This window comes from Heptranchias perlo, chromosome 4, assembly GCF_035084215.1.
Source record: "Heptranchias perlo isolate sHepPer1 chromosome 4, sHepPer1.hap1, whole genome shotgun sequence".
NCBI lineage: Eukaryota > Metazoa > Chordata > Chondrichthyes > Hexanchiformes > Hexanchidae > Heptranchias > Heptranchias perlo.
This window is the reverse complement of record NC_090328.1, coordinates 29,723,553-29,744,009: the sequence shown is the minus strand read 5'-3', so window position 1 is coordinate 29,744,009 and position 20,457 is coordinate 29,723,553. Positions and strand designations below refer to the sequence as shown.

General features: G+C 39.3%; 1 protein-coding gene and 1 long non-coding RNA gene across 2 annotated transcripts in view; one reads left to right on the top strand and one right to left on the bottom strand.

Moving 5' to 3' along the window:
- The window catches only part of LOC137320821 (uncharacterized), an 83,505-nt gene that overhangs the window by 25,099 nt on the left and 37,949 nt on the right, over positions 1 to 20,457 (bottom strand). The gene's annotated exons all lie outside the window — the stretch shown is intronic.
- Positions 1 to 20,457, top strand: part of iqgap2 (IQ motif containing GTPase activating protein 2) — a 330,491-nt gene that overhangs the window by 300,883 nt on the left and 9,151 nt on the right. The window contains exon 33 of the mRNA XM_067982692.1: positions 16,551 to 16,638. Within this exon, the coding sequence (XP_067838793.1) occupies positions 16,551 to 16,638 (88 nt within the window). The remainder of the gene's footprint in view (positions 1 to 16,550; positions 16,639 to 20,457) is intronic.

Genomic DNA, 20,457 nt, shown 5'->3' with positions numbered 1-20,457 from the left:
TGCATGTGGAGGATCCTATTCCCAAGGCCTGGGTCATCAGAGACCCAAATGCAGCATAAGACTGGCACATCCAGTCACAGTAATTGTCAGCTGTGGCCTGAAAATGCATTCCTTGCAGGCATGCCACGGTGCTGATCTATGGGAATAGTGCAATGGAGTGACACAGAGCAAAGCTCACAACCATTTTCTGCTGCACCACCCTCGCATCAGTCATTAAATGGGGCCGGGCACTGGGCACATCCACCTGCCTGCAGACTCGTGCTTGCACTTTCAGTTTTGTGTTCTCCATTTTTGCCTGTCTCCTCCTCCTTCAGCCTTGACAAAAGCTAATGATGACTTGAGATGCCTTTTGAGTCTTTACAAAAGCTTCCAGAACTTTTGCCACTCTATAGTGGCACTCCCCTTTATTCGTCACCAGCCCTTTAAATTACACACTCAATTTTCTGCTCCCACTACTAGTGCGCTTCCAATGCACATCCAAATCTGTACCTGGAGTTGCACACAATCAGAAAATGAGCTGTCCTTTAAAAAGTAGGTGCAAATAACAGTTCCATTCATGTCAGTGCAAAACCATTTCTAACCCATATTGGAAATTCTAAGCTCTGATCTCTTAAAACGTTCCTTAAAGAAGGCTTCAGTAGACATAAATTCTGATATATGGGAATAATCTCAATTGAGGATTCTCTATCTGTTAAATCATTCCTGAAGGAAGGCATTGATAACTGCTAATACAAGATCAATGATTCTACATTCCACGATACTAATGTAGCCTGTCTTGTCATTAGGCTCTTAATGACATTGCTGCTGATCCTTACTTGTGCTGGGAGCATTTTTTGGGCTAATATCCCGACTCTTTCTCTGGAAACCAGAACTTGGAATAGTCCATATGCTTATACAGAGCATTACTTTCTACTCAAGAGGATGAGCATTTCAGAATGCCAGTATTCCTAGATGGCTTCAAACATTAGATCGTCATTAATCACCTGAGCTGGTTTAATATGTCTGTGGCTGAAAAGCAGATGGAAAATGTTAATTGCCTTAATTATTTTGTGAATGTAATCCTCTTCATAACTTCTGTATCTGAACTAGAGAATGTCAACGGTGGTTGATTTGTTGATTAATCTGCTGCCTCTTGCATCAAGGAACTGAAGAAGGACTCTAGAACAAGGCTTTGCAAAGCCAGCATGGAAGAAACAGTCTTAAGGGGGATCCATTCAATTATGACCTATTCATTTGTGTAAGCAGCATAAACTACATTCAAAGATTAAGCAAGAAACCTTACAGACCATTGCATGCAGTAATATTAAGGGGGGAAATAAAGTTTTCTGTTTAGTTTGAAGGTAGCATTATGCTTTTCAGGTTTCCAGAAAAAGCAAGAGATCTTTTTAAAAAGGCATGCAAAGAAAAACAGTATCAGCAAAATCTTGTGAAACTACTGATTAACTTGAAAATGTGATTTTTTTTCCTATAACTTTGTTTTTTTGAATATTAAACAGTCAGTCTTGACATCAGTGAATAGTACTAACTTTGGAGGATTTACTGATTCTGACATTGCAAGGGAGCTTTAATAACATCAGCTGTGTGTCTATCAACAATTGTGGATTCTGTTCTCCAATTATTTACCCAATGATGCCAATTGTGGTTTTTAAAGTAAAGTAAAGAATAATGAAAGTGACCTGAAATGCCAAAGATTTTAATTCTTTGACCATTTGATATTTGAAAGGTATCCTGTGGGAAAGATTACTTTAAAGACCACTTACTAATACTTGTAGACTTGTACAGTAAAATAAACAGATTTCTTCAACTTTGTAGTTTCATATTGCATATGATTATCAGAGTGCTAGGTCATTCTTGTATTGATGTTCAAAAAAAAAGTAATCAAATATGCAGCAAATCTACATATTGTAAAGTTTACTTAGGTTTAATTAAATGAACTCTCCAATATTCAGTACTATAGTCAAACAGTTTCCACCCATGACCTCTAGTTTCTGTGCTATCTTTGAGAAGAGTACGTTCTTGTTTTTTAAAAAAAATCACAGTGATAATGATTCTCAATTCCATTCATCCTTAAGACCTGTTCCAACTACTGTACTATAGTGTTGCAATATGTTGTCTGTAGCCAGAACTTGCTCAAAATATTATTACAAGCAGTATTATGAGAAACATTTTTTGATGGTAGTTGAACATTTAATCCCTTTAACCAATCATGTGTATCTTAACACTAAGTAAAATTGTTCCGTCACATCCTTATGTGATACTTTTTAGAAGATTTTCTGTGGTCAGTCTTGCCTCCTCATTCGGGACAAGGAGCACTCTTGCCATGTTGAAGTGTTGCATATATTTTGTTTGTATAGGAGAGGGCGATAATACAATCAGTGGTATGATGTTACTACACCACCAATCAAATCTGGTAAAAGATTATTTTATCATAGTTGTAATGAAACCAATGAAAGATCAGCAAGACAATCCTCAACAATTTATTAATAAACATACTCAGAGCTCTGCAGAATGCAGAATATTTTTTTAATTTCCATTTTTTAATTTCCCATTAAAGTGAAACTCAAAATGTTGTGGAAAAATGTGATTGAAACAAAGCAAACAAGGGAGAGCTGAACTTACAGGGGACAACTTAAATTTTCAAATGTTTCCCTATTTTTGTAACAAAGGTGTTTTTCCTGAAACTAAAATTAGTGTGTAAAGATCTAAAATATACACTATACAAGTAGGGCTTGTGATTGGGTTTCAAATATAAAACTGTTTAAATGCACTCATCACAGATGTGCTGTCTGAGGTGAGAGTTGAATTAAAATAAAAAGGAAAACAATTACCAGTATCTTAACCTAGTTTGATCAGAGTATGTAATTTAGTCAGCAAGAAGTTATGTGTAGCTAGAATAACGACTCAGAAGAGCCTGCAGTAGAAAAAGCAATCTCTAATCTATGTTTATGTACTTTAGCTTATGTCGAAGGTTGTCTCTGTGCCTTTGACCAGGTAAAGTGTGAGATTATTTAAGAATGATATCTAGGAGGGCTTGTGTTGACATTTTTAAAATATCTGCATGGTGTAAAGAACCTATCCTTTGTAACTTGAGTTACACAAATTCTAATTCTCAATGGAGTACATTACGGATGGTTTTAGTATTTCAGGTAGGTTGGACATTGCTGCAGTTGTTTTGCAGATGCCTGAAGTCTCTGATTGCACCCCATCTTATAATACAGATACATATGTAATTTTTATTATTATTTATGTTGAAATTTTAGGGGGTTTGCTCTCATGGTTATGGTGCTTTTTTTTTTAAAAGAAAGATGAAGCCTGTGTTATTTCTAGGTTATAAAATGCTCTCCCTTTTCCTACATGTAATTTCAAGAGATTATTTCATGTGTTTTATATGAAATCATTCATTTCTCTGCACCTTTGCTTTTTATATTTTTCCACTAATATTCTTTTACATTCTCAACAGCTGGCATGGTGTTACCTACAACTGGAATAGTATTGAAAGGGCTTTGGAATTTCTCAGTCTTAGATTTTTGAGAGCAATATACTGCTTGGCACATTCACTTTGTACTTCTGAGTACCTGTGCCAGTTATTGAAAGATTGAAGATTAAATACTTAAACTTATTAACCAGTTAAGAGCTATAATCCACGAAAATAGATTAGGACCCTAAAAATTCAAGTTTTGATTACACACCTTTTCAGTCATTCAGTCTGATTTCATTTACAGGATGTGTGCTGTCCCATCCTGTGTAATAGCCGATAAAACATTGAGCATTTCACCCTACTGGAGTATCAAGTAAAGCCCTCAGACGCTGCATTCCATTAGATGAAGTCAGCTAAATTCACACAGACTAGGGATTGAGCCTGTTCTCGTATGGCTCAGTGCCACACCATTTAATGAATTTAGTCGATGATTCATCAGGGGAGTTAGATTAACCTTTAATCATTGTTACTGACAATCCAGTCAAAACCTAAAAGGGAGCATGGAATTTTTAAAAAAAAATCTCAACTGGGCGTCTGTTGAACATTAAGCATTATGTATTTTCTAAACTTTCAAAAGATATACATGAAAGGTATAATGTTTTTAATTTAGTTGGGTGGAGGAGAGGAGAAAAGGGTCCATTTTACTACTGTTCCTTTTGTTGACGTAACACCGCTGAAATCAGATGAGAGTTTTATCCAGTAACCTGAAAATTGTACCCCAGGGTACATTTATCTTGCTGACAGTGAACTGAAAGTGTATTGTTTGAGTTTGCTGTGGATTTGGAGAGCTGATTAACTGTAGATCTTACAAACACATTCTCTTTTTTTTCTAAAGCTAATTTTCTAGCCCTGTGATGTTTTTGATGCCATGACCTTAAATTGATGTCCACAAAAGGAGAAAAAAAAGATTTAGGACCCCAAATTGTTGACAAGCACTGTGGTCTGGGATACTGGGGGGTCTCACTTTCCCACTCCAAGAAAGAGATACCATCTTTCAGATGAGAAGTTAAACTGCAGCCCTGAATTCCTGTAAAAGATCCTGTGGCATTTTTGAAGAACAACAAGGGCCAACATTTCTCTCTCAATCAACACCACCCAAAAAAAATGGTCATTGAATTATTTTCCTGTTGTGGGATCTTGTTGTGCAGAAAATGGCCACATGTTCACGTTAAAAGTAGTTAATTGGATGTAAATGGTTTTGGGACATCCTGAGGATAAGACAAGACCTATATAAATGTAAGTTTGTTCTTCTTATACCCCCTTGTTATCAATTTGCCAACTAGTGGAAACAATCTTTCATTATTTACCCTGTAACAACCTTTCGTTATTTTGCAAATCTTTGTTAGATTCCCCCCCCCCCAAAACCTTCTCTATTCCAGTGAAAAGTCCCCAATTTTTCAAACCCTTCTTCATCACCTACTTTCTTGTGCACTGACAACTGTATCTTTTTTCATTTATCTCAATACTATTGGAGACAATATATCACTGCAGTATCCTAATTATAAATTTTGTCAGTTACAAATTCATGGCCACAGAAACAAATTGCTTTATTTTAGCATGCCAGCCTTAGTGGCAAATTTTAATTCTAACGAAAAGGTGAGATGATCTGTTTGAACCTGGCACATTTTATTATTGTAAATCTCAGTGGAATCTGAATGTGTTCCCAAGTATTTTCTCTCTTTTGATTCTCCATATGTTTTCTGTATCATTATGCTTAGTCCCTGGAATCCCGTTTCAGGATTTTCAAGTGTGTGTGCTCCTATTCTGCACTTCCTCTACCATGCTTTCACTTCATTGATCTGATACTAGTGGAAGTGACTCATAATCTTTGATGTGAATGAACAGATGTGACTGTAGCAATCACAAAAAATGTCAATCCAAAAGGGTCTAGGCTGCTTGGCACAGCATGGTGCTTTATATAGATCAACTGCATATGAAAATGGAAACTTGTACTGACCAATAAAAGAAACCAATTTCACAAGATCAAGGAAAATCCACATTTCCTGTCTTTTTTAAACAGCTGCAGAAATGATTATTCACATTATAAAATTAAGTTCCAGTTTATTCCTGGTTTTACTATTCTATCTTTTTTTTTTGCAAGTGACATGATAAAATCTCATCAATGATGATTGAATATCATCGGGGGTCTATTCTAAAAGTTGTGTACTGAGTTTGAGTTCAGCATTTGGTGGAAGCAATATGTTTTGATTTGTGGCACTGAAACCCCCAGTCTCTCTCCTGGAACTGGGGCTGTTTGCACCAGTATGGTCTAGTTTTTCTGAGTTAAAGCTGTGATGAAAGTACAGGAAAACAAATGGTTGCATAAATTCTGAGCAACATTAATGGCTTACAGTGGCAACTTCCTAAGAAGGTTACGATCAGTGTATAAAGTGTGCAGTGTCGGATTTACTGTATTAAAACCATGTTGTGCAGCCTTTATATTATAGAGTTGCCTTGAAAAGGGGTTCAGTGGATTTGCTGTTTTGACCTCGTACTGAATGATTTCAACATTTTAGAAGGCTTTAAGGTTGGGGAATCTTAGGAGATGAAATAAAACAGAAACTGCTGAAGAAGATAATCAATTCTGAGAGTCCTGAATCTCAATGTTAGCCTGTCTTTTCTCTTTTCAGATGCATTTATAATATATGTACATTATGTGTGTATGCATGTCCAATCTGTTTGATTGCAGCAGGGTTTTCGACTCCTGGAGTATTCGAGCTGGATTCTGTCTTCACCACATCAACACGAGCTCACTTTCCAATAAAAACATCAGAAATAGGAGTAGGAGTAGGCCAATCGGCCCCTTGAGCCTGCTCCACCATTCAATAAGATCATGGCTGATCTGATCCCAACCACAAATCTAAATTCATGTCCAATTTCCTGCCCGCTCCCCGTAACCCCTAATTCCCTTTTACTTCTAGGAAACTGTCTATTTCTGTTTTAAATTTATTTAATGATGTAGCTTCCACAGCTTCCTGGGGCAACAAATTCCACAGACCTACCACCCTCTAAGTGAAGAAGTTTCTCCTCATCTCAGTTTTGAAAGAGCAGCCCCTTATTCTAAGATTATGCCCCCTCGTTCTAGTTTCACCCATCCTTGGGAACATCCTTACCGCATCCACCCGATCAAGACCCTTCACAATCTTATATGTTTCAATAAGATCGCCTCTCATTCTTCTGAACTCCAATGAGTAGAGTCCCAATCTACTCAACCTCTCCTCATATGTCCACCCCCTCATCCCCGGGATTAACCGAGTGAACCTTCTTTGTACTGCCTCGAGAGCAAGTATGTCTTTTCTTAAGTATGGACACCAAAACTGTATGCAGTATTCCAGGTGCAGTCTCACCAATACCTTATATAACTGCAGCAATACCTCCCTGTTTTTATATTCTATCCCCCTAGCAATAAAAGCCAACATTCCGTTGGCCTTCTTGATCACCTGCTGCACCTGCATACTAACTTTTTGATTTTCTTGCACTAGGACCCCCAGATCCCTTTGTATTGCAGTACTTTCCAGTTTCTCGCCATTAAGATAATAACTTGCTCTCCGATTTTTCCTGCCAAAGTGCATAACCTCACATTTTCCAATATTGTATTGCATCTGCCAAATCTCCGCCCACTCACCCAGCCTGTCTATATCCCCTTGTATGTTTTTTATGTCCTCCTCACTCTCTACTTTCCCTCCCATCTTTGTATCATCTGCAAACTTTGATATGTTACACTCGGTCCCCTCCTCCAAATCGTTAATATAGATTGTAAAGAGTTGGGGACCCAGCACCGACCCCTGTGGAACACCACTGGCTACTGGTTGCCAGTCCGAGAATGAACCATTTATCCCAACTCTCTGCTTCCTGTTAGATAACCAATCCTCCACCCATGCCAGAATATTACCCCCAATCCAGTGATTCTTTATCTTGAGCAATAATCTTTTATGTGGCACCTTGTCGAATGCCTTCTGGAAGTCTAAATACACTACATCCACTGGTTCCCCTTTATCCACCCTGAACGTTATGTCCTCAAAGAACTCAAGCAAATATGTCAAACATGACTTCCCCTTCATAAAGCCATGCTGACTTTGTCCTATTAAATTATGTTTATCTAAATGTTCCGTTACTGTCTCCTTAATAATAGACTCCAAAATTTTACCCACCACAGATGTTAGGCTAACTGGTCTATAATTTCCAGCCTTCTGCCTACTACCCTTTTTAAATAAGGGTGTTACATTAGCAGTTTTCCAATCTGCCAGGACCTTTGCCGAGTCCAGAGAATTTTGGAAAATTATTACCAAAGCATCCACAATCCCTACTGCCACTTCCCTCAAGACCCTAGGATTTAAGCCATCAGGTCCAGGGGATTTATCCGCCTTGAGTCCCATTATTTTACTGAGTACCAATTCCTTAGTGATTTTAATTGTATTTAGCTCCTCCGCGCCCCCCCCCCCCAGAGCCCCCTGTTTGTCCAGTGTTGGGATATTCTTAGTGTCCTCAACCGTAAAGACTGAAACAAAATATTTGTTCAGCATTTTTGCCATCTCCATGTTTCCCACCATTAATTTCCTGGTCTCATCCTCTAAGGGACCTACGTTTGCCTTAGCCACCCTTTTTCTTTTTATATAACTGTAGAAACTCTTGCTATCTGTTTTTATATTTTTTGCTAATTTATTTTCATAATCTATCTTCTCTTTCTTAATCAATCCTTTCGTTACTTTTTGCTGTCTTTTGAAGACTTCCCAATCTTCTATCCTTCCACTAAGTTTGGCTACCTTATATGTCCTTGTTTTTAGTCGGATACTATCCTTAATTTCTTTACTTAGCCACGGATGGCTGTCATTTCTTTTACACCCTTTTTTCCTCAGTGGAATATATATTTTTCGAAAGTTGTAAAATAACTCCTTAAATGAACACCACTGCTTATGTACCGTCTTACCCTTTAATCTATTTTCCCAGTCCACTTTAATCAATTCCGCTCTCATACCATCATAGTCTCCTTTATTCAAGCTCAGTACGCTTGTTTGAGAACCAAACTTCTCACCCTCTAATTGGATATGGAATTTAACCATGTTATGGTCACTCATTCCAAGGGGATCCTTAACTAGGACATTAATAATTAATCCTGACTCATTACACAGGACCAGGTCCAAGGTTGCTTGCCCCCTTGTAGGATCAGTTACATACTGCTCAAGAAATCCATCCCTAATACACTCAATAAACTGTTCCTCAAGGCTGCCCTGCCCAATTTGATTTGTCCAGTTAATATGATAGTTAAAATCCCCCATAATTATAGCTGTTCCCTTATTACATGCCCCGACTATTTCCTGATTAATACTTCTTCCAGCAGAGTTGCAACTATTAGGAGGCCTATATACTCCGCCCACTAGTGTTTTTTTCCCCTTATTATTCCTTATCTCTACCCAAACTGTTTCATTATCCTGATCCTTTGTCCCAATATATTTTCTCTGTATTACAGTGATTCCTTCCCTTATTAACATAGCCACCCCACCTCCCCTTCCTTCCTGCCTGTCCTTCCTGATTGTTAAATACCCTGGCATATTTAATTCCCAGTCATTGTCACCCTGCAGCCATGTTTCTGTAATGGCCACAAGATCATACCCATACGTAGTTATTTGTGCCGTTAACTCGTCCATTTTGTTACGAATGCTACGTGCGTTCAGATAAAGAACTTTCAAATATGTTTTGTGACACTTAGTTCCTGCTTTTTCCTTTTTTAACACTTTACCTTTTACTCCATACCTTCTGTCCCTTTCTGACACGCTTTCCTCTGTCTCCCTGCTCAGGTTCCCAACCCCCTGCCACTTTAGTTTAAACCCTCCCCAACAGCACTAGCAAACACCCTCCCTAGGACAGCGGTCCCGGCCCTGCCCAGGTGCAGACCATCCGGTTTGTACTGGTCCCACCTCCCCCAGAACCGGTTCCAATGCCCCAGGAATTTGAATCCCTCCTCCTTGCACCATTCCTCTAGCCACGTATTCATGTGAAATATTCTCCTATTTCTACTCTGACTAGCACGTGGCACTGGTAGCAATCCTGAGATTACTACCTTTTGAGGTCCTATTTTTTAATTTACCTAACTCCCTGTATTCTGCTTTTAGGACCTCATCCCCTTTTTTACCTATATCGTTGGTGCCTATGTGCACCACGACAGCTGGCTGTTCGCCCTCCCCCCTCCAAAATGTTCTGTAGCCACTCCGAGACGTCCTTGACCCTTGCATCAGGGAGGCAACACACCATCCTGGAGTCTCGGTTGCGGCCGCAGAAACGCCTATCTATTCCCCTTGCAATTGAGTCCCCTATCACTATAGCTCTTCCACTCTTTTTCCTCCCAGCCTGTGCAGCAGAGCCACCCATGGTGCCAGGAAGTTGGCTGCTGCTGCCTTCCCCTGATAAGTCATCCCCCCCAACAGTATCCAAAGTGGTATATCTGTTTGAGAGGGGGATGGCCACAGGGGACCCCTGCACTACCTGCCTGCACCTCTTACTCTGCTTGGTGGTCACCCATTCACTTCCTGCCTGTACACCCTTTACCTGCGGTGTGACTAACTCGCTAAACGTGCTATCCACATGGTTCTCAGCATCGCGAATGCACCACTATGTATCTATCCGCAGCTCCAGTGCCGCAATGCGGTCTGTCAGTAGCTGCAGCTGGATACACTTCCCGCACACATGGTCGTCAGGGACACAGACAGTGTCCCTGATTTCCCACATAGAGCAGGAGGAGCATGCCACGGGGCCGAGCTGTCCTGCCATGACTTACCCTTTAATTGATTTAAATTACATGGATCCCACCAATCACACTGGAATTAAGTGATATACTCAAGGGCCCCTGCTTAACAGTCGTCCCCGCTACACACAGACCGTAGTAACCACAAAATATAAGTTTAGAAAGATTGAGAAAGAAAATACTTACCTGCTTTTTGGTGACGTCACACTACGAATACTTTTTGCTTCCCTCTCCCGGAACCTGGATTTGTAAACAACCTCGGGGCTCACCTTTAGTACCGCCACTCGCCACCTCTTTCCTCACAGGTCCGCCGCCTCGCCGTTCTAGGCCTCGCTGTCTCCTCGGGGCTCACCTTTAGTACCTCCGCTCGCTCCCCGCCTCTGTTTCCTCACCGCAATAGAGGTCGTTGGATCGTGATCAGGGGTGGGAACTGGAGCTGATTTTTCCCCTTTTTATGCCCAGAGGTGGTGAGGTCACTTGAAGCACCCCTACAAAGTCCTGGTGAAAATCAGCTAATTTAGCATAGACCTGGCATCCAAATGTGAACCTTGCTGGTCTGTATGGCTTAAACTTACACTGAGCAGTACCTATACTCATTACACCATTTCGGGAAGCTTGTTTAAACAGCTTTTGTTGATTCCCAGAATTCATTGTCATAAACCAAATTGTGCATAGTCAACAGCTGCTTGCTACCAGATGTTGTACTGGCAGTATGAAATATGTTTAGATTAGACAAGAATGACCAAGGACATGAAGAACTGTTCTGTACATTTTGGAAAAGGCACATGACGTATTCAACACTTTTCCTTCAAGGATTTTTCTTGTGAGAATGTTATATAAATGTTTTTTTAATGCTTTCCAGAAGGTATTCATTCATACGTCAAGCAGTTTTATAGCACGGTCAACATTTCACTTCATGAAGTGAACTGGAACAGGTTGTAATTTTTTTGTTTTCAGTTGTTGAGTGCAGACATTGAAAATTAGTTTCAATTTTTAAAGTTCAGAGCAGGTGTAATTAAATGTTGGTGAGTAACTTGTACCTGCCAGACAAATCATCATCTAACTCATAGCGCAGATTTGTATACAAGTCAGAGTGACCTTGCTTCACGACATACCCTTACACAACATGCTATGTTCTGATAGTATTGATGCTTTCCAGCTGTGGAACTTAGCACAATCTTACAGCTCCATAAACTTGTAGCTGCAGTTATTCCACATAGAGCAGAGGCAAACCATGTGGAGAATGCAGACCAAGTCCTACCTGTAGACTGTGTAGCCTGTATTGTGTGTGTGTGTGTGCTTTTTGTTAAATCCGGGTAAAATCTGGCAGGTGCCTGAGCTTTGTAGAACTGGAGTTGCCAGTAGGCTCTGATCAAAAAAGAAATACTTAGATAATGAAGGGAAGAATGCGAATCATAAAGTTTGTCTCTGGTGTGAATATGATGGATTTTTTTCAATTTTATTTCCTTTTCTACTCTCTTGCTGGCATTCCATGGGCGATAGCACTCTAGTATTTTGCTCAGAAAGACATTTCCTCCCCTCGTCTCCCCTGACTCCTCCAAACCTCTTCTGAAGGTATTAACTCCTTGTTGGTTCTGGTTCCAGACACCTTCCAATACCTCACTGTTACTCATATGTTAGCCTCTACAATGAGTGTCCATAGACTGTTAAACCGCAGGAGAGATCCCAGTTGAACCCAATTCTGTCCTTTCCCATTGTCTATTTACTAACGCACGATGATCACGTATTCCTCAGAGTGCTGTGGCTCCAGTCCTATTGGTATCATGACTATCTGGCAGGAAACAATTTTGGAAGCTCAACATTATCCAGGACAAAGCTGTCCAATTGCTGCTGATCATGATACTGACCCCCTCCACCACGGTATGTACTACCTACAGTCTGCACAGCAGCAACTCTTCACGCTCACTTTAACAGCACCTCCCAGCCCCATGCCCTCTACAATCAAGAAAAGCGGCAAAATCATGGGAACATCATCACCTCCAAGTTCCCCTCCATGTCACACCCCATCCTGACTTGGACGTGTACTTCCATTCCTTCATAGTCGCTGGGTTAAAATCCTAGAATTCTCTCTCTAACATAATCGTGGGTGCACCATCACCACAAGGACTGCAGTGATTTGAAGAAAAGGCCCCCGCTACCTTAGGCCAACCCAGGATGGACGATAAATGTGGCTTTGCCAGCCCCACCCACATACTGAGATCAAAATATTAAAAAGGGTTGCTAGCATCTAGGCATCTCTTTCACCTAGGCCTATAGTTTTTCACCGACATCACCTACCCCAGCACACTCTACCCTTACTTTTTGTCTTCAACTATTATTCACTATCAACAATTCATTAATAGGCAATTCAAATTAAAATTGGAAGCGTGGGATGTATCCCCATCATCCTTCACCCCCGCCCCCCCGGCCCATTAGAGAGTTATATTCATTAAAATCCTTACTATTCCTGAGTTTTCATTCAATTTGCATTTCAAGGTCAAGGAGAAATCCCAAAGTTGTCTCCTTTTGGAGTTGTTACCCCTATAGTTGTTCAAGTCCCTCAGCCAGTAAATTATTAACCACATTAATAGAGACCATAACAGCATAGATTGCCTGTCAGAAGCAAGCCTTATGATGTGATTTTAATTCCTACTGTTCTTTTCGAAGACATTGTGAGGATTACTTTCAAAATATTTTTTCTTTCTTTCCATTCTTTTCTTTCTTGCTTTCTTTCCAAATTAATGAAATAACCATTTAAAATAATTTACTTGGTAGGAGATGATTCCTTTTTCAGTATATCTTCCAAACGAGTGAAGCCCATTTTGCTGGAAATGCTGATTTTGGTGTTTATTTAAGGTGTTCCCTTATATGTATGTAACTGATTGTAAATGGGTAGTTTGCAGCTGTGAGAATTGATGTGAAATGATGGGCCATTGCAGGGCTAAAAACTAACACTATAATTTCAAATATATGTTACCAGGTAAAGTAATATTAAAGATTTTTTTAAAGCATTGCATAAGTACTGGAATACTCTATATAAAAATTGGTCTGCCTTCCAAACACCTCTTTGAAGCAGTTAATGTTCAATAAAAGCTTTCAGAAAGCTTGCTTCTACTGATGCCCAGAGGGGTTGAAATTCCTCTTCGGCAGTTGTGCTAAAAGGACGATAGCACAGCGACAGTTCATTTTACACTCTGCCCCTTTTTCTTTTCCATTGAAGTCAATCGCTCAAGACGAATTTCACCCCCAGAGAAAGTTATATAATGGAGTGCTGTCAGGATGACGAATGAACTGTTTCGTTTACACTATAATTCAAAGCACGATGCAAATGTGCATTTCCAAGCAGTGTCAGAGACTGATGAATTCTGGTGGCAAAAACTGGGCCTGTATACATGTCTTCTGGTTTTTGTGCCAGTTTTGAGGAGTCTTTACACTTGCCTGGTCGGAGAGAGCGACCCTTGTATGCCGCTTTACATTGACATCTGATGTGTACGACAGGTGTACTGGATTGATATTTGCTTTCTTAGAACAAAACAACTTAGTCCGATGGAAAATTCATATACCCACTTTATTTACTGCAGGACTCACAGTTTATACTTGGGAATACAGTCCGTGGCAGGAACACTGCAGGCCTGTACTCAGTTATAACTATTGTAAAAATGCCTTTACATATTTTCCCTAATGCATCATTATTGGACATGATTAGTTTTACTGGGATACAGTCCAAATAAGTTTTCATTTGAAAAGTTTCCAAGAATACATTTCAAACTTTTTCACTCATACAAGAATGCACCCTTTGGCAAATTTCCTGTGAAAATGTTGAGATACAAGCATTTACTCGCAACTCTAAAAGGGTTTGCGTACAAGTGCAGTTTCACTTTCTAACACTCAGGTAAAGGGGAAGCTTTTATTGTACAAGCTGTACTTTCACTGGAGGTCCTGCTGTGTCATAAACTGTTCTTGGAGACTTGCATGCATGGATTGAAGCTCAACTGCAGTTTGCAAAATAATGATAACCAATAAGACACTGGCTATCTTTGAAAGATGATATTGATGGAAAAATGTCTTTCTGAAGAGGAGCGTTCCTTTAAATAAGTTGTTAGTAGAATGATTTGTTAGTTAAACACGTCTCAGCTTGATTTTCTTTTACCATTAGTTTCTAAGAAAGTTATGTGGGTAAGGGGGCATCACGTGAATGTTACATGTTTGTCCTGTTGTATAACTTACAAGTCTACAGTCTTCAAAGTACCCTAAGAATTTGAGGGGGAAAATTACCTCATTAACATAAGACTTGAGAATACCAGAGGCTTTAGTGTGCATTTATATCACTGAGTGAATAATACTCTGGGAATGTGAAGTTTAGTGGTTTGTGAAATGAAACCAGTCACTAGGCCAGTGGTAGAATAAATCCTACTTGTAAGAATCTTCCCGTCTCACTTCTGAGTGAATTTTGGTTGAGCATTGGAATATTCCTCTAATAGGCCTTTCTTGTATTGCCTTTAGCTGTACTTTGGTGCTTGTACTGTATTGCACAGTATCAGCTTAATAAACAAAAGCAATAAAAATGCCAGCTATTCCAAGTGCATAGTATTACCTTGCTTGTAATGGGAAAAACAGAAGGTTCCCACCGAAAAAGCTGAATAAACAAAAGAACAAGAATGACTTCATAGCAGCAAATAAATCAGCTAGTTGGCCATCACATTTTACAACATAATCAAAAACCTGATCATGTGGCAATATTTTTAGCTTTATATATTTTAACACCCTTTGCTACTGTACTTTATTCAAATGCATTTTGCAGACGTTAGTAGAGGTATGCATTTTGAAAGCTGAAAATGTTAGCCTGCCATTTATAACGTACTAACTTTTTTTTCAATGGGTTTATTGTTAGGATTTGTATAATGTATTGTGTACTGTGTACATGCATCAAAGGTAAAATCAGGAATGAAACAACAGTATAGGACAGCATTTTAATGTAATGTGGTAGCAATATATCAAAGCATAAATCAGTTGCTAAATCATTTATCATTGGTAAGACTGTGATCAAGTGAACCATTATGAAACCCATCATTAATAGCTGGTTTCACTCTGCTTCATTGTGTCAGATGCTTTAACCAATAGTGGAAAGTATAAAAGATTCTTCAAGAAACAGGTACCTGCAATGTAATGGTGATTAAACTAAACATTTCTCATAAATAACAATGTTATACATGAAACAAAAAGAGAAAATGCTGGGGTCCATCATCATCTGTGGGGAGAACAGATGAATCAACATTTCAAGTGTGAACCCTTCATCAGAAGTGGCAAAGAGTCTTACACATCTTTCTCCCCACGGATACTGACAGACCTGCTGCGTGTTTCCTGTATTTTCTGTGTTTTGTTTCAGATTTCCAGCATCTGCAGTTTTTTGTTTAAAGTTATAAGTGAGTTTTGATTATGTTTCAGGTGAGCATGTGTGTTTAATATCAACTATAGGGACTTATAAAAGTCAGATGTACATTAAAAAAATTGAAGATAAAATCTGTGGAAATGTGAAAAAAATGAAGTATTGTTTATAATGTTTTATGGTTTTGGCTTCTTTCTTTCTGTCACAGTACTAATGGGGTTAAATGCCAGGTTCAGTCATAGAAAATGATCCAGATTGTTTTGATGGACTATTTCCAGAATATAAATGTGTCTGGCCAAGGGAGGCACCAAGCCATTCAATACAAAAATGAAGCATCTTGTGGGGTTTATTTGTATATCTGTTGGACTAGCAGCATTTTGAGTTTGAGACAAGTTAAATATCATTTGTCCTGGTCATTTTTCTTTAAGAAGTATTTCTCATCTTGTCTTGCTAACTTCAGGCAGAATACTCAATTTTATTTATCAGAGATATGGAGGCTGGAGAGAATCTGTAGATGGTCAGCAACAAGGTAAAGGTTAATATTCAGAGGACCTGTGTCTGTATCAGTTTGCACTTCAGTGAGGGGCAGCAGATATAACTGTTGTTTTTCCAAGGAGGACATCGTTGCTTCCCTTTTTCTCATCCATTAACTGATTAGTCTGACAATTTATAGCCTTAAGTCACAGTCTCATGAACTGTTTATTCCACAGTCCTTCAAATTCAAAGATCACCATGCAATGTAACTAATACATTAACTAGGGTTTTCTGTTCCATCCCTCGTTACAAATTACCTAGATACTGGGCAGGTAAAACCATATTCTGAGTCAAGGGGGAATGGTCTGAGACACTGAATCAAAGAAAAATATCTAGAGTAAAATCCCAAATATATGACCACTGTCTTGACCCACTTTAATCACTGCTAACAAAATAATTTTTGTTTTTAAAAGGACCAAAAAGTTAATTGTGGATGTGATCAGAACTCAGCCTGGAGAAACACTGACTGAAATCTTGGACACACCAGCCTCCTCACAGCAGGTAATTTTATTTGTATTCTTCAAACATCAACAGTCTTAATTCTACAGTGCAATAAATGGGACGGTGCCCAGGACTGAGATGTCTGAGATGCAGTTCATTGTGTAAAGAGATTTGAGACCTTTTGATAATATAGGATGATAGTGGCAGTATAACTCAGGAGTTTGATCCCAATTTGACTCTTAAGTTCATTAAAAACAATCAATTGCAACCCCTTTGAGGAGGCGATCTTACGTCAGTTTAAAGTTTGAGCTGGCTGGAATATCATTGTAGCCTGATGCAAAGTCAACCATGCAGTCCATTGGAGCCCAAGGAACTTTTAAAACTTTATATGGAATCTCTTTAATCTTAGGAAGCAAATGTTTCTGCTTGCTTCCAAACATTAGGAAATAGTCTCTATATGCATCCATGCATGCATGTGCAGAGCTCTTTTGTGGCTATCCTCTCAGCCACCTGCAGTGGGCCATTTGCTGACTGCATAGATACTCTGAGACCAGTGTAATTGTAATGTTAGGTTTACGTCTAAACCATCATAACACATTCTATGATATTGTCCCTGTATATAGGTAGATAAGAGGCAGAACTAGTTTTATGTATAAATTTACTAAGACATTGTCCTCTATTTAAATGTAAAGCTAAGGCTTGGGGAAGACCACCCAGCTCTACTGTATCTACCTTCTGGGAGATAACATTTCTTTTTGTCTCCCAAACGGCACTAATATGTTAATTAAGCCAGTAAGACTTTGGGAAGTGTGAACAAACACCCTTCTGTGGTTCATTCAACCTGAAAATGGCACTATCTGAGGAGCTATTATGCAATCAACTTTGTAACATTAAATTTCATTATGTATGCCTAGAATTCAATGAGGAGACCATACATTTCAACGGTTGATATATTTGTTATATATTAATGAACAGGACTTGGGTATACAGGGCATAATTCGTAAATGTAAAACAGTGAGAAGGATAGTAACAGACTTCAGGAGGACATATACAGACTGGTGAAATGGGCAGACACAAGTCAGATGCAGTTTAATGCAGAGAAGTGTGAAATGATGCATTTTGGTAGGAATAATGAGCGGCAATATAAACTAAATGGTACAATTTTAAAGGGGGTGCAGGAACAGAGACCTGCGCGTGTACGTACACAAATCTTTGAAGGTGGCAGGACAAGTTGAGAGGGCTGTCAAAGCATATGGGATCCTTAGCTTTATGAACCGATGGTAGCCATGATGTGGAGATGCCGGTGATGGACTGGGGTTAACAATTGTAAACAATTTTACAACACCAAGTTATAGTCCAACGATTTTATTTTTAATCCCACAAGCTTTCGGGGGCTTTCCCCTTCCTCAGGCGCTTTCCCCTTCCTCATTTCCACACCGCCTGAGGAAGGGGAAAGCCCCCGAAAGCTTGTGGGATTAAAAATAAAATCGTTGGACTATAACTTGGTGTTGTAAAATTGTTTACAATTTATGAACCGAGGCATTGAGTACAAAAGCAAGGAAGTTATGCTAAACCTTTATAAATCACTGGTTAGGCCTCAGGTGGAGTATTGTGTTCAATTCTGGGCACCACACTTTAGAAAGGATGTCAAGGCCTTAGAGAGAGTGCAGAAGAGATTTATTAGAATGGTACCAGGGATGCAGGACTTCAGTTATGTGGAGAGACTGGAGAAGCTGGTGGTGTTCTCCTTAGAGCAGAGAAGGTTAAGGGGAGATTTGACAGAGTAAATAAGGAGAAACTGTTCCAGTGGCAGAAGGGTCAGTAACCAAAGAACATAGATTTAAGGTAATTGACAAAAGAACCAGAGGTGAGATGAGGAGAATTTTTTTAACGCAGCGAGTTGTTATCTGAATACACTGCCTGAAAGGCTTAGAGGAAGCAGATTCAATAATAATTTTCAAAAGGGAATTGAATATATATTTCATGCAGAAAAATTTGCAGGGCTATGAGGAAAGGCCAGGACAATGGGACTAATTGGATAGCTCTTTCAAAGAGCCGGCACAGGCACAATGGGCCGAATAGCCTCCTTCTGTGCTATATCATTCTATGATTCCATGAAACGCTCGTGGACCATTTAAATTCCTGGGAGGAGGAAGAGAGAAAGTGAGGGACTGAACCATGAAAGCATGGGAATCAGGATTGTCCTGGGTTAAATAAAACTGAAAGCAAGTGCTGGAATGTGTTATAAACTAGTTAGAGACTCTGACTACATTCACTGCTGTCAGGAACAGAATGTAGCTTTGAAAGATCAGGCCAATCACTGATGTCATTGCACATAAACAAATCTGTTCTTGTTTAATTTCTGTAAATACATCTAGTTCGTTAATTTGAAATCTGAGCCCAACTCAAGTGTGGTGGTTTAAGAGTACTAGCCGGGGCTTTTTGCTGGTCTAATGCAGTGGGTAAGTGAGGCAGGCAGATACTTCTGGTCCCAGCTGTAGTTCTGGCCAAAGGATCATTGGAAGGGGTGGGGGATTCCCTGGCCGCCTCCTTTCTGGAAGTGGACACATGCTGGGGAGAAAGAGGCAGCGGGCATATACTACCTGTCAGTCTTTAAATATTCCTGGTTAGAGTTCTTGCACAGGCCCCTCAATTTGACCCAAGGCTCCCTCCAAGAACATCTGGACACCTGGGCCTAACAGCAGCCCCGGCATCCAAGTATGGAACAATTCAATTGGCCAGAACCATTATCCGGTGATTCGCCAGGATTAATGCTCAAAGGGGATGGTGAAGATGTGGCCAACGTCTTCTCAAGTAGGCAGTACTGATCTAAGCTTGAGAGACTCCTAAAGGGTATGAGGTCTCTACAGCAGCAAAAAAATCACACGGACGCAGTTTCTGGTTCATGGCATGGACATGAGACTTCCTCATTGGAAGTGCAGCAAGACTGTTACATGAGAGAACAGTCTTAGAACTTGTGGCAACAAATTGTAAGAGATACCTGTCTCGTAACAACCATAGGTGTTAATTTAATGTCGGTGTTTCTATGTTTTTTTTTTGTTATGTTTGCTCCATCTGGTGGTATTCATTTGTAGTTGGTGCATTATTATGAGATTATTTTCTATCAATTTATGATGATAACATGCTTCTGCCATAGTCTCCAGTTTGAGGTAACAGGATATTGAATTAGTCAATAAACTGAATTTGTTTTGATCTCACTAGTTGTGCAATTTTCCTTTTTGGTTTCTCCATTTCTTTTTATTAGTGCTCAAGCCACACTTAAAATGGGCATCTGTGGGAGTTGTAATGAACAGGAAATAATATTGAAAACCTGTAAAAACAGAAGCATAATAAATATAGTACACATTACTCGTTAGAAATGTATGCCTGCAGTTTGTCTTTTGTTTAATGTGTAATGTGTGTTAAATTGTTAGTACTTCAAAAAAAAACAAGCTTGATGGTATCTTTGTAGTGATGTAGTTATAAAGGAATGTGGCATAGGACTAATTGGTATCCATGGTAACTTAGAGAGTCCTGAATCGGTGGGATTGCTGATATAATGCAAGCTTTTTCAATTTGCTCTTGTGAAAATATGATCATTTGCAGCGAATGAACAAGCTAAATATCTTCAATGTAAGATTTATCTCTGCTTCAGTTATGTATCGAGAAATAACTGGAGATTATTTCTGTGCTGAGTGAATGGAAACCCTTGGGGGGGAGGGGAAAGAACCTGGCAGAAAAATATCAGCAATATAAATTGTAAACTGTTTATATGATAGACAAACAAGTATTTGAGAGGCATGCGAAATTTATTTCATTTGAACAATTCTGATTTTGATCGTAACTTAAGAGAGAGAAAAGTACCATCAACAGTATGGT